Source organism: Balaenoptera ricei, chromosome 13 (genome assembly GCF_028023285.1).
Source record: "Balaenoptera ricei isolate mBalRic1 chromosome 13, mBalRic1.hap2, whole genome shotgun sequence".
NCBI lineage: Eukaryota > Metazoa > Chordata > Mammalia > Artiodactyla > Balaenopteridae > Balaenoptera > Balaenoptera ricei.
The window spans coordinates 57,570,270-57,585,526 of record NC_082651.1 but is presented as its reverse complement, the minus strand read 5'-3'; the positions used below and the strand labels follow the sequence as shown (position 1 = coordinate 57,585,526).

Here is a 15,257-nt window from a genome sequence, read left to right as displayed (position 1 = left end):
AGTAGGCACAGAGGGAACTTACCTCAACATAATAAAGGACATATATGACAAACCCACAGCCAACATCGTTCTCAATGGTGAAAAATTGAAACCATTTCCACTAAGATCAGGAACAGGACAAGGTTGCCCACTGTCACCACTATAATTCAACATAGTTTTGGAAGTTTTAGCCACAGCAGTCAAAGATGAAAACGAAATAAAAGGAATCCAATTTGGAAAAGAAGAAGTAAAACTGTCACTGTTTGCAGATGACATGATACAATACATAGAGAGTCCTGAAGATGCTACCAGAAAACTACTAGAGCTCATCAATGAATTTGGTAAAGTAGCAGGATACAAAGTTAATGTACAGAAATCTCTTGCATTCCTATACACTAATGATGAAAAATCTGAAAGAGAAATTAAGGAAACACTCCCATTTACCATTGCAACAAAAAGTAAAATACCTAGGGATAAATCTACCTAAGGAGACAAAAGACCTGTATGCAGAAAACTATAAGACCCTGATGGAAGAAATTAAAGATGATACAAACAGATGGAGAGATATACCATGTTCTTGGATTGGAAGATCAACATTGTGGAAATGACTATACTACCAAAAGCAATCTACAGATTCAATGCAATCCCTATCAAATTACCAATGGCATTTTTCACAGAACTAGAACAAAAAATTTCACAATTTGTATGGAAACACAAAAGACCCCGAATAGACAAAGCAGTCTTGAGAAAGAAAAACAGAGCTGGAGGAATCAGGCTCCCTGACTTCAGACTATACTACAAAGCTACAGTAATCAAGACAATATGGTACTGGCACAAAAACAGAAATATAGATCAATGGAACAGGATAGAAAGCCCAGAGGTAAACCCACACACCTGTGGTCAACTAATCTATGACAAAGGAGGCACGGATATACAATGCAGAAAAGACAGTTTCTTCAATAAGTGGTGCTGGGAAAACTGGACAGCTACATGTAAAAGAATGAAATTAGAACACTCCCTAACACCATACACAAAAATAAACTCAAAATGGATTCGAGACCTAAATGTAAGACCAGACACTATAAAACTCTTAGAGGAAAACATAGGCAGAACACTCTTTGACATAAATCACAGCAAGATCTTTTTTTGATCCACCTCCTAGAGTAATGGAAATAAAAATAAAAATAAACAGATGGGACCTAATGAAACTTCAAAGCTTTTGCACAGCAAAGGAAACCATAAACAAGACGAAAAGACAACCCTCAGAATGGGAGAAAATATTTGCAAATGAATCAACAGACAAAGGATTAATCTCCAAAATATATAAACAGCTCCTGCAGCTCAATATTAAAAAAAAAAACAACCCAACCTAAAAATGCGCAGAAGACCTAAATAGACATTTCTCCAAAGAAGACATACAGATGGCCAAGAAGCACATGAAAAGCTGGTCAGCATCACTGATTATTAAAGAAATGCAAATCAAAACTACAGTGAGGTATCACCTCACACCAGTTAGAATGGACACCATCAGAAAATCTACAAACAATAAATGCTGGAGAGGGTGTGGAGAAAAGGGAACCCTCTTGCACTGTTGGTGGGAATGTTAATTGATACAGCCACTATGGAGAACAGTATAGAGGTTCCTTAAAAAACTAAGAATTACCATATGATCCAGCAATCCCCCTACTGGGCATATACCCAGAGAAAACCATAATTCAAAAAGACACATGCACCACAGTGTTCATTGCAGCACTATGTACAATAACCAGGTCATGGAAGCAACCTAAGTGCCCATCAACAGACGAATGGATAAAGAAGATGTGGTACATATATACAATGGAATATTGCTCAGCCATAAAAGGAACGAAATTGGGTCATTTGTAGAGACATGGATGGATCTAGAGACTGTCTACAGAGTGAAGTCAGAAAGAGAAAAACAAATATCGTATATTAACGCATATATGTGGGACCTAGAAAAATGGTACAGATGAACCGGTTTGCAGGGCAGAAGTTGAGACACAGATGTATAGAACAAACATACGGACACCAGGGGGGTAAAGCGGTGGGATGGTGGGGGTGGGGGTGTGATGAATTGGGCAATTGGGATTGACATGTATACAGTGATGTGTATAAAATTGATGACTAATAAGGACCTGCTGTATAAAAAAATAAAATAGAAAAATTCAAAAAAAAAAGCAGCTGATTTGGGGGCTCTGGCTCACTCAGGCTGGGGGGAGGGAGGGAGGGGTATGGAAAATAAATAAATTAAATAAATAAATAAATAAATTTTAAAAAATAAATAAATAAATTTTTTAAAAAAGTAACAGCTGTTAACATTTTCTTAACTAACCCACCACAAGGGAAAAAAATGCCTATATGTAAATGTTGATACAACCTTTTTATTTATACAGAAGGAATATACTAAATGCACTGCTCAGCACTTGTTCTTTTCACCTAGTATCTTGGAGATCTTTCCATGCCAGCAACAGCTGATCTTATTTTTTTCAGCAGGTTCAGAGGATTATGTCTATACCCACAGTATATTTAGCCAGACGTCTATTGATGAGCCTTTGAGTTGTTTCCAGTTTTTGCTGTGACAGCATCTTAGTGAGCATTTTTAAATAGTTGTGTTTGTGAACTTTTGCAAGTATATTCATAGGGCACGTTTCTAGAAATGTACTTGCTAGGTCAAAATATATGCATACTGAACAATTGCCTTCCAAAGGGTTGGACCAGTTTACATTTCCATTAACAGTGGCTGTTTTCGTATACACTTGCCAACACTAGCCAAGGTCATGTAACCTAGAACTTCTTTTTTTCCTTTTTTTTTTTCTTTTTGTTTAAATTTATTTGGTTGCGCCAGGTTTTAATTGCTGCTTGTGAGATCTTTAGTTGCAGCATGCGGGCTCTTAGTTGTAGCATGTGGGATCTAGTTCCCTGACCAGGGATCGAACAGGGGCCCCCTGCATTGGGAGCACAGAGTCTTAACCGCTGGACCACCAGGGAAGTCCCTAGAACTTCTTGAAGAACTCTGGTAGGAGCTTTGGGAGACAGAAAAATAATAGTAGCTAACAAATATAGTGTTCACTGTATACCAGGCATTGTTCTAAGTACTTTACACATATCAACTCATTTAATGCTCATAACAGTCCTAAGAGATGAGTATTCTTACTCCAAGATGAGGAAACTGAAGCAAAGATTTAGTAACTTGCCTAAAATCACATAGGTAGTAAATGGTGAAACTAAAATTCAAACCCAGGCACTCTTGTTCCATATCCAACCTCTTAAACAATTCACTGTGCAGCTCTAATCCCTGTCTCTCTAGGAATTTACAGTGTAGTTGCTAAAAGAATGTTTAATGGCTCTCTCTTCCACTAGGCAATAAGCTCCACTGTAGCAGTGGCTGTGGCTGTTTCCTTTGCTTCTGTAAGGGTTTTTAGTTCTACTAATCAGATGTATATTAGTTCCCAGCGTGGTCCCTGGCATAAAATATAAAGAAGAAAAGGAAGGAAAAGGAACGGAAGGAAAATGAGAGAGAAGGAAGTCCACATATAGGACAATATATAGTGCATCGTGTCAAATGAGTAGTGTGAAAATTAGTATAACTTGAAGGTTTGCATTTTAAAGAGTAGTATGAAGATAGGCTCAGTGTGGCTGTAGGGTAAGAGATAAAGGCCAAATATTTAAGGAAGAATCACAGTAGTATGTGGTTGTATTATCTAGGTATGAGAGGTTAAACTCTTAGTTGGGGGTGAGATGTTGGCAGTGGACATGTAGGGAAAGAGTGAAGCCAAGAACATTTCCAGGAAAATAATTGACAGGACTGAAAAATGTAGGAGAGAAAGGAAATAGAAGAGTCAAAAGTAACTACATCGGGACCTAACCTGACTAGAAAGTACTAGTTTCATAATTCAGAGAAACAAGGAGTAAAGAATAATGAGCTCAAATTTCTACTCATTGAGAAGTTTGACTAACATTATCACGTCTAAACATAGATATCCAGTGTGCAGATGAAGATAAGATCTATAGCTTGTAGGCCATCAGCATAAATGTCACCTTGATGTCAAGCATGCATTGTCACAAATATTTTTTTATATATTAGGACAAGGATAGTGGGAAAACCTCTGTGGTTGTGGGGACATGGAACCAAGAAGAACATATTGAATGGGCTAAGAAGAATACTGCTAGAGCCTATCACCTTCAAGACGATGGTACCCAGACAGTCAGGTAAATATTAACTTTATTTGCCTTTAGATCTTAGAATATTTAAAACTCAGAATATTGAAAAACATAAATTTTAAGTAAAATATCTGGTCAGCTTTTCTCAGGGACATTTTTTAGGTTAGTTTTCTTTTCGAGAGGGAACAACATAGTGTAATAGTTAAGAGCACAGTTTCTGAAGTCAGATACCCTGTATTCAAATACTGGCGATTCACTTACTACCTTGGGCAAATTACATAATCTTCGTAAGCCTCACTTTTCTTGTCTAGTAGTATTTGCCTCAGAGAATTGTTACGACGTTTAAATGAGGTAATTCATGTAAAGTGTAGTGCCTGGCAATTGCATGCAATAAACTTTGGCTGCTGCCTTTGACAGTGGTGGTGTATGGTAATGAGAGTGGTGGTGGCGTTAGTAACACTGGTACAATTCCAGGTATTAGGTCTAGGGCTGTTATAAACATTTTCCCCCTTCATGTGTAATCGCTACCACTTTAAGTTACTTAACTCTATTTAAATGTACTCCAGCATTTCCCTTTGTTACTTAACGTGGGGTAATGGTTGAAAATTGTTAAACAATGGTTTTTTGAAAAACTACCTCACATCTCTTTTGGGCTATTAGGTTTATCTTGTTATAGCAGAAGTAAATTAATCTCTTCTTTCCCAAGAATAACTAAACTTTAGCTTTTCTTATAGTCCATTACTCAGTGAATTTTAAATTATTCATTCTTTTTCCTTCTCAGATGTTAACTTTGTCCTTCCTAGCATAGATGGTATTGAGAGAGTCTGTTTTCAGAATGTGCTGACTTCTTGGACTGACCAAAATCAAAATTAGCAAAATTAAGATAGGTATTTAAGTATTAATATACTAAACGGATCGATTTTTTAAATGTTTATATGTTTCAAGTGAAAATAGCTCATGGTATCATGTGCAACAAATATTGAAGCATAGGAGTGTGAGGCTAGCAAAATTAAAACTTTTCTTTGGTTCCTGCTCTTTGGAATTTATAGCTTAGCCTAGGCTTTGCCTTTGTACACCTGCATTACAGTATTTTAATGAGTGGAACTGAATGGAGGATGGGAAGACGGGGAAACCGTTCCACAAAGGAAACAATATACAGGGCTGGGGAAATGGTTAGCTTTAAAAGAAAACTTTTTTAAAAGCAATTTAACCTTAACTATTTGTATACAAGTAAATAATTTGCAAGTTAAAGATCATTCTTATTAATTAAACCACTAAGAAGTATCTCAACTTTGTATTCTTTATAGAAGCTGAAAGACTTTCTCTGTTACATAACCTTAAAAATATGTATTTTTAAGGAGTATTTTATAGTCAGATTTTTTTTTTTAACTAATGCAAAACTGATCCCTCTAACCATCTTCTCACCCTACCCGTTACAATTACTCTGAATGAGTGAAGTTTTAGTTTAATAAAGGTTGTGTGTTTTTCTGATTCAGGATGGTGTCACATTTTTATGGGAATGGAGATATTTGTGATATAACTGACAAACCAAGACAGGTGACTGTAAAACTAAAGTAAGTTAGACCATCAAATCATGCTTTATGCCTTTCTCTTTAGTCTGCTTCCTATGGGCAAAAGATTATATAAATATAAATTATGGATAATTATATTTATTCATAATAATTTATGGATTTGTCATAAAATACTGTTTTATTATAAAATAGTAAAATCATAATTGTGATATAGTTGTTATTTATTTATAAGTTATTTATAAGTTATTATCAAATTAAATTATTTCAATTATTTATTAAATATACAGAATCACTTACAAGGCATTTTTATCCTTGAGAGGAAAACAATTTAAAATAATTTTGTATCGTTTGGGCAGTGCCTTAAAGTACTCTCTGTTTTAGGTGTAAAGAATCAGATTCTCCTCATGCTGTTACTGTATATATGCTAGAGCCTCACTCCTGTCAGTATATCCTTGGGGTAAGTGAAAAACTAATACTCAGGAATTCAGTTTGGGGCCACATTTTAATTTTTAGCATTAAGTCTAGAAAGGACCTTCAGTGGTCTCCAAAGTTTAATATAGCCCTCATACTACTTGTAAAAATTGACATTTTTTTATTTAGGTATAATTTACATAAAGTAAAATGCAAAGTTCTTAAGTGTTGAGTCTGATGAGTTTTGACAGTTTTATGTACCCATTTAACTATTACCCAAAACAAGGTATCTATCACTGCAGAAAATTTTCTTATACCCCTTTCCTGTCAATACCCCTCAATTCCCAAAGATACTCCTTTCTGTTTTCTGATACCATAGATCAGTTTTACCTCTTTTTTGGTTCCATATGAATGGGATCATATATCCTATAATGTTTTATGCCTGGCCTCTTTGACTCAGCATGTTTTTTAGACTCAGCCTTTGTTTACATCATTTTACTCCTGCCAGCAATATATGAGAGTCCAATTGCTCCACATCCTTACCAATATTTGGTGTTGTCAGTCTTTTTTATTTTAGCCATTTTAGTGATTTTAATTTGCATTTCCCGTATGAAAAGTGTTTTTGAAACCTTTTCATGTGATTGTTCATCTGTATACCTTCTTTGGTGAAGTGTCTAGCCAAGTCTTTTTAAAGAAAAAATTACTCTGACACAAAAACAGTAAGGAAGACTTTATTCAGGACTATTGCCACAAGTGTCAAGGCTATCACAATAGGGGAGAGAGAGTCAGCTCATCTGCAAATACAGCAAAGACAGCCAGGGATATATAGCCAACAAGCAGAATGGGGTGTTGGGGAGTAGTCAGTGTATGGCAAATTACTAAAAGGAGACATCAGGAGTAGGGGATTCTTGCTAAACTGACTTAACAGAATTATTGCTGAAGGCAGGCCAGGAAGATCAGATATCAAAAGTGAGAGAGGAGGAATTTGATCAGATATGGAGGGTGATTAGATATTGAGAGTGAGGGATTCTCTCTAAACTGACTTATCAGAATTACTGCTGCAACTGGACTTGGCAGGCCCAGGAACAAAAAGAGGCCTAGTCAGAAAGAGGGCTCAGGGCAGCCTTCCTATCATTTGGTCAAGGAGAGAGTCTTTCTCAATCTTTTACCCATTTTTGTTGTTGTTGTCTGTCTTATTATTTATTTCTAGGAGTTCAAATATATAATGGACATGAGTTTTTTCTATTTTAATTGCACATTTTTCCCCTGATCTGTGTCTTGACTGTTCTTTTTCTTACTGTCTTTTGATGAGCAAAAGTTTATTTGATGAAGTTCATTTTATCAATTTTTTTCCCATTTTATTGCTAATGATTTTTTTTGTTTTAAGAAATTTTGCCACCCCAAAGTCATGAAGGTATTATCTTCTACTTCCTTCTAGAAATATGGTTCTACCTTTGGTTATGCGATGCGTAAGGGTGGTTTTCTTTGTTATTTATCCTGGTTGGAGTTCACTGAGCTTCTCGGGTTTGTGGGTTGATATAATTCATTAGGTTTGGAAAAATTTTGGCCATCATCTTCTCAAAGATTTCTTCTGCCCCACCTTTTTTCTATTTCTGGGACCCTGATTAAACATGTTAGTTTGAAGTTGTCACCAAATCTCAGGCCCTTTATTTTATTCTTACCTTCTTTGTTTCAATTTAGGTCATGTCATTTCTATTGAATTGTCTTCAAGTTCATTGATTCTTTCTTCTGCTGTGTCCTGTCCACCTCTTTGAATGAATTTGTATCTGATATATTTTTCATTTCTAACATTTCCATTTGGTTCTTTTTTATGGTTTCATTTCTGCTAAAATCCCCCATCTATTCACACATGTTGTCTGCCTTTCCCACTATTTCCTTCATTATATTTATTATAATTATCTTAAATCTGATCATTTTAACACCTGGCCCATTTTTGGATTGTATTTTTTTTAACCTTTTTCTTGAATTGTACAACTTATTATTTTGCCATATTCTGCTACGTTTTTGTTATAATATAAGACCTAGCTATGTATTTCTCTCTTATTCTTGTCCTTTACTCCTTTTCTCTCTCATCTCTTTTACTTAAAGATAAAAATACCTTCTCTACCTATCTGGTATTTTATTTGGATGACTAAATGTTTTCTAAAAAGCTCAATTTGTAGAAATAACATTGGATGGTTTATCCAAAACAAGGACTCATATACATTTATCAAATTTATATGTATTCGTTCAGCAGAAAAATACTGAATAAAGTATTCAGCTTAGCAGCTTTTTAATGGTTTTATTGTTGTTGTTCTTTAGGTTGAATCTCCAGTGATCTGTAAAATCTTAGATACAGCAGACGAAAATGGACTTCTTTCTCTCCCCAACTAAAGGGTAACAAAGTTCAGGGGAAAAAAAAGATCATTGGAAGTCATGATGATTTGTCTGACCATGTGTCCCATTATAGAGCTCTCAGTCATTGGACTGCATCTAAAGGATTGTATAAAAGGACTCTCAACCACTTTGTGAATATGTATGTGTACATAAGAGGTTATTGATAAACTTCTAAGGCAGACGTTTTGTTTCACCTTTTTCATTTTTGTTGTGTCTTATGAACTGATTGTGTGTTTTTCTTTGCTTGGATAATGTGATTCCAAAATAAATCCTGTCCAAGCAATTTAGAGTCCATCCTAATAAAATGTCATAATCGTTGTACCTATTGAAAGTTTTAAAATAATAGATTATATAAATTATAGTATATACACTAGCTAATAAAGTAAGGATAATGAAGAAAGAAATTGATAGGAGGTTGTTTAAATGAGAGACTGTGTTAAATATGTAATTTCTAGTGCCTGAAATCCTTTCAACAAATTTTTATTTAGCAACCGCTCTCTACCAGGTATTAAACTAGAAACTGGACACACAGTAAAGCCTCACATATAAGTTTTCTTCTCCTCTGTTAATCTCAAGAAACTCTTATTTACAATAGGTTGCTTCTCTCTCAGAACTTTTATCTGTTTTCTTTCTCCTTGATATGAGTGTGTTTCCCCCCAAAATATGTACCTGGTGTAGACAGTCAGTGATTCTTCTCTTTCGATTTAGAATGATTTATCTTCACAAAACACACTGTGCTGGCTATCCTTTGTACTTGCCTACTATATACTACAGATTTTAGTTCTGGACAGTTTTACAGCACAATATTTATTTTAAAGTGAATAAAATGTCCACAAGCAGTGTTGTCATGTAGTCAATGGCAGATTATACAGTTTCTTTATTTTCTCCATTACTCTGTTTCACACAACATCATCCTGTTGTATTTTGGACATACATGTCTAAATAAGGGCAGAAAAGTACCCATAAGATACTTTCCTTTTCCTCCTTCTCAGCAGTTCTGGTCAAAGATATTTTAGTTTGAGAAACGGTTAATATAATTGACTGTTGGAAGGCTATCTATAGATTTTAGTAGGAAGCAGCACATGTAGAAATAGCATGCACTTCAAATTCAAACCTAAATCCAGATACTCTCTTTAACTTACTAGATGTGTGATCCTAGACAGCAGTTAACCATTTCGAGCCTCACATCCTCTATTGTAGAGAGACTACTTATTACTTCATAAGGTGGTTGTATCAGTGCATTAATTTTCTCTGTATATAAAAAGCCTAGCAGGTTCCCAGTAAATGTTAGTTTATTTCCTAATATCTCCCTTGTCTCCTATTAACATAATAAGATCAGAGACCAAAGCCATTAAAATTTAATTCTTTAATAAAGTATAGAATTATATTTACTATATCAATTAATTAAGACAAACAGGTTTACTTTCACATTTAGATTATAGGTATAGGAGAGGAGAGAGAACTGTGAAAGCTTAGTGCCAAAAAAATACTTGGGGAATATTTAGGCCAAACTCTTTCTTTTGTAAGAGAGGGGGGAAATATCTGAAAAACTGTATTAGAATAGTTTACTACAGAAGATTCTTAAAAATAGAAGTCATAATAAAAATTAAGTCAGCCTTCTGTCTTGGCTAACAGCTTAAACTTCTTTGAGAGGAAGGCTAGGCCAGGTATCTCTATAGCCCTTCTAAATCTTGGGTCCCCTATCAGTAGTCTATGAAGTTTTTTGATCTCTAAATTGTTTGTTGTTACCTCGATTGTGCAGCCATTCTTCTATATTAGTAGGCAGGAAAAAGGGCTCAGCTACAATATGCCTAATGTACTTTGAGAAATCTTTCTCAAAGTGGAATCTCTATTAAGGTGGCTGCTAAATCAGATTCTTTAGCCTAGAGCCTAAGACTCTGCATTTTGAATGTTTCCTGAGTGATTCTCTTTATTTTAAATAAATTCTCCAGTGATCGAGGATCACTGTGACTCAGGCACTTCACTTTTAACAATTTCACACATACTAACCCTCCTGATTAGGGTTTCAGGGAAATAACTAGTAGCTCATCTTTACAGGAAGATTGCGACATGGAGACTTTTTTTTCCCCCTTTTTTCAGCTTTACCTGCTTTTTTTCAAGATACCACTAGATGGGGCCTTGTTTATATCCTTATATCCTTGATTAAATGGACCTCAGCAACAAAGGGCAACAAATTATCTCAGCTAAACTGAATAGTAAGCTTTGTGTACAGTCCTTGGTGAACTATCCTTTTCAGTCAGTCTGATATACAAAAAGGCCTGACCTGATTTGTGACAAAGCTTAAACTTCATAGTACATAATCAGGCCAAATTATTGACCCAGTAGCACCAAATAGCTAACATAAAAGGTCTCAATCTAAAAAGGAAAATAAGAATCAAGATTTGAATTTTGAATAAATAGTATTTGCAATCAGAGTTTCAAATGAAAATAAATATCAGCTATACTAGAAAGTGATTTTAAACTCTCTTCCTAGTGTTGGGTAATTTTACTTACCAGGGCTTACATTTCCATTTGAACACACAAATAGAATTATTTTCATATGTGTGTATGTTATATGTTATGATGAGCTGTTGAGGTAAAAGTTTTCAAAATATATGTTGCCATGGTGACATGGCTTAAAGGAAAATCCATTTCTCCATTTCTTTTTTTCAGTTGTTTGACAGGGGTGGTAGAGAAACCATGGACCACTACGTACCAAGAGCATGCTTTATTTCAGTTGCCAGTAGTCTCTAAGTAGGTTGTACAAGCAGGCGAAGTGATCCAGTGGATTATGGGAAGAAAATACTAGAAATTCTCCTAAGTTTTCGTCTGCAAAAGAGGAATTAAGCTTCACTAATATTTAATATGTGGACTGACACTGGTGCACACAGTCATTCATGAATCAGGTTTCATGTAATAAAACACAAAAGATCTTGAGGGGAAGAGTGGGTGTTACATGTGTAGAGGAGCTGGTGGGGATACCATTATTATTCACTTTTCCCATATTACAGCACTGTAGAGTAACTAAATTAATACCTCCATCACCTTTCAGAAAATTGAATTGTCACTTTAAAATATTAGCATTGAGACCACACATTAGGTATATAACCAATCAGAATTAAGGTGAGAGGTTAACAGGTTACTGTCATCAGTCATGGCTTCAATCACTGTGATCCTGGTATCTTACAAGTCTTCTCTATTAGTAATAACACAGTATACTAATGCTTTTTTGCAGTGATTAGGAAGAATGAGCATGTTTTCCTCACTTGCATTCAAAAGAACTACAGTCTGAAGACTAGAATTCCACTCTTTAACACCTAAAGAAAATAAACGCAGGCCTGACAGTCTCAAAACTTATAAAATGCAAAGAAGAAAGTCAGAATTACTAACAAATGGAATATAGGGCTTGTAGTGTTTTGCATCCACACCTATTTGTAAACTCTTAAGAATTTTAGAATTTTTTATATTTGAAACAAAAAGTGTGCTTCAAAAGCAAGTGAATCAAGCAGAAGTTCTGGAAATGGTAATCATCTCAACTGTGGAAGACACTTGTGAGACTATGAAATAATGCTAAACATCTCACATCTAATCATATACTACATTATATATTTCAAATCTGTTAAATTGCTTTCCAGCACCTTTCAATAGAATAAATTATGCTTTGCCTCAATTTAAGAAAAAATATCGCTTTCTGTATATTTGCCTGAAGCACAAACATAATTTTCATTTTGTAAATATATAATACTAAAAATCAAACGTCCTTGAAAGTCCAGCAAAGTAGATTGTAAAGCCCAGTAAGTCAAATCTGCTTTACTATCTAAATTCACTCAGTAATACAGCCAAAAACAGTGAACTTTGTTGGGTTCTAAAAGCTTCTGTGTCCTCAATAAAATACTAGTTTGCCAATTAGTCACCAGTGGTCTTTAATAGCAGTAAAAACCAATTTACTCATTTAAGAATTCTATCAGAGGTCCAAATATTATCCCATAGATTAGAAAAATATTAATAATTGGTCAAGGAGATTGGAAGTTGTTTTTCCCCTAGATTAGTTTTCCATACTTATAGTTATTAATATTCTTAAGCCATCTTGGACTTCTCTGGTGGTCCAGTGGCTAAGACTCCACGCTTCCAATGCAGGGGGCCCAGGTTTGATCCCTGGTCAGGGAACTAGATCTCACATGCTGCAACTAAGAGTTCATGTGCTGCAACTAAAGATCCCATGTGCCGTGACTAAGACCTGGTGCTGCCAAATAAATAAATATTTATATATATATATATTTTTTTATTTATATATATATATACATATATATATATATATATATGTATATATATATTCTTAAGCCATCTTGAGAAATCATTTGTTGGAAAAACTTTCATTAACCACCTCCAAGAAAGGGTTTCACCCCCAAAAAGCCAGTTGTGAACAATCTTGTGTCATTATTCTTTGAATTTCAGATAATAGGCTATCCCAGACTCTTCTTTTATAAAAATAAAAATGACAGCTGTCACTTCTTGAACATTTATTAAATAGTAGGCACTATGCTAAACCCTTCAGATACCCTATGTTCACAACCCTGTGAGGTAGGTTTACTATCGTTAATTCACAGATAAGGAAAATGAGGCTACAAGAACTGAACTAAACTACAGTTGGCTGAGCCAGCAGTTGAATCAGTTTAGATTCCAGAGTCCATGTTTGTAAATAATATGCCATAGTGCTTTCTATTCACAGAGCATCTGCCCCATTAACCGCTCTCGGTTATCATCTTCCACCAGAGAGAACACACCGAGGGACTCAGCAAAATGTCCTGTAAGATGAGGGAAATGACTGATTTTGTCCTGGTAACGTATGACACCCATTTTTTTCCATATATGATTTTTATCATGGAACTCCACTAACTTTTCTTAAGCTAATGCCACCCACAAATCGGGCAAATGAAAGTTCACTAACAAGATTAAAGTGTTACCTTGGAAATTCTGGCTTGGTTAAATGCCATCAAACCCTACCTTCTTTGATAATCCTCCTGTGATGGTAAACGATGCAAGTGCAGTGACGATTTATCTAGATCCAGATTGCATTTATGATTTAAATGATAAAAATAATTCCTTCATCTTTTATTTGTTGGAGTAAAGAATATGTCTTAATTTTGTTTCTTCTCAGACCTTGCATAAAATTGACACTCAACAAATATTTGCTGAATAAATGATTGAACCTTCATCCTCTCTTACCCACACCTTATAAAAATCTTCCCCAACTACTCCAATTCCCACGGGTTTCCTAACAGTCCTTATTTTTCAGTGTTTGGTGCTTGGAGGAAAAAAATATTTTCCTCAGTTTTACAATGGTTGGGAAAGAAGAAGGAGTAGAATTATTGATTTGCTCCATCTGTATTCCTTTTCACTCAGGTTCCCCCCAACATTGTTTAATTTTTTGCTGCTTTAGACTGCTCTCCCACGGTCCCATATGTTGCTTCCCCTTCCTAACAGGAGTACAGTGTCTTTGCCTCCTTATTGTGTTTCATTTCTCCCACTAGTGGGCAGTGATTGAGTAAAGTCCCTGATCTCAAAGGTTAAGAAAATTAATTTTTTTTTTTTTTTAGCCATGCAGCTTGCAGGATCTTAGTTCCCCAACCAGGGATCAAACCTGGGACCCTGCAGTGAAAGCGCCAAGTCCTAACTACTGGACCACCGGGGAATTCCCAAGAAAATTAAATTTTCAGTCTCCATGTACTGAAAACATGCCAGTTCTGAGGTACTCTGAACTCCTCAAAGAAAGTGTCTAACATTATGGTTCTCTGTGAAGAATACAATTCCCAGTCATATTTTTCCTCAGAGTAATATTAATAAAATCAGTTCTTACAATTTCTTTGACATACATTGCTGCTAAACCCAAGCAAATGAGCAAGAAACTTTCATAAGCCCTTCCTAACGTCAGAAATGAAATGTATTGAACCTGAAGCATTTATACAGGTTACAAAACCTATTCTAGTGCCGTGGCCCCAGAAGACAGGCATAAAGCACCCTTTGTGACTTGCTCTACTTTTTAAGGCCTATCTGGCATCTGAACAAGGTACATTTTGCAAAACATCAGTCTTTGCATGAAAATCAAGGTTCCCACAGTTGAAAGATCTCCCACTCATCAGCATGCTACAAGCAGCTGAAGGTTTGGAAAAGTGTCAAAAAAACAAACCTTCACAGAAATGGAACTCAGAGAAACAAACTGAACCAGCTAAGTGTATTTATTTTTTTTAAATCAGAATTCTCTCTTTATTGGGGTAAAGGAGGGAAAATTCACTAATTTGTCCATAAACAATAAAGTGATATTTTTACTTTGGTAAAATTAATCTCAAAGGCACTGTACCTAAACAGATGGCCTGTTAACTATCTCTTATGGAAAGCAGAATTTCACTAAATCTGCACCTGTATTCAAATTGTCATCTGCTTTAAAGTAACTGGTATCGTCCCTTCTGTCCCTCCAAGAACGAGTTACCCCTTTTCTCCTTAACTCCTTTGTGGTTGCTGAAGAGTTTGCTTTTATCCTGAGTCCTCACGCTGCATTATGAGCCAAGAAATTCGAATGAGAATGAATGCAGGTTGTCTGGCAGCTCCTGGGCAGCCAGGGTGGTCACTTGGGAAAAGATGCCCTTAAAGCTGGTCTCCTGAGTAAACAGAAACTCTTTGTAGTCCTCCTAAATCAAGACCCATATCCCCTTTCATTAGAGTCCTGCTGATGATTATCCTGGGAATATAGAGAGGGATACA

The 15,257-nt window shown here is 35.4% G+C and overlaps 1 protein-coding gene across 6 annotated transcripts in view; it reads left to right on the top strand.

Moving 5' to 3' along the window:
• ERLEC1 (endoplasmic reticulum lectin 1) overlaps positions 1 to 15,257 on the top strand; it is a 43,107-nt gene that overhangs the window by 24,929 nt on the left and 2,921 nt on the right. Inside the window, exons 11-16 of one of the 6 annotated variants that reach the window (XR_009506578.1) lie at positions 4,082 to 4,206; positions 5,655 to 5,732; positions 6,072 to 6,147; positions 8,424 to 8,637; positions 13,272 to 13,337; positions 14,096 to 14,247. Coding sequence is in view for 2 of the 6 variants with exons in the window: in XM_059943357.1 (XP_059799340.1) it covers positions 4,082 to 4,206; positions 5,655 to 5,732; positions 6,072 to 6,147; positions 8,424 to 8,495 (351 nt within the window). In the remaining 4 variants the exon portion in view is untranslated. Of the gene's footprint in view, positions 1 to 4,081; positions 4,207 to 5,654; positions 5,733 to 6,071; positions 6,148 to 8,423; positions 9,338 to 13,271; positions 13,553 to 14,095; positions 14,358 to 15,257 lie in introns of those variants that run through there. The other 5 variants (XR_009506580.1, XR_009506579.1, XR_009506577.1 and 2 more) reach the window with 5 other exon arrangements.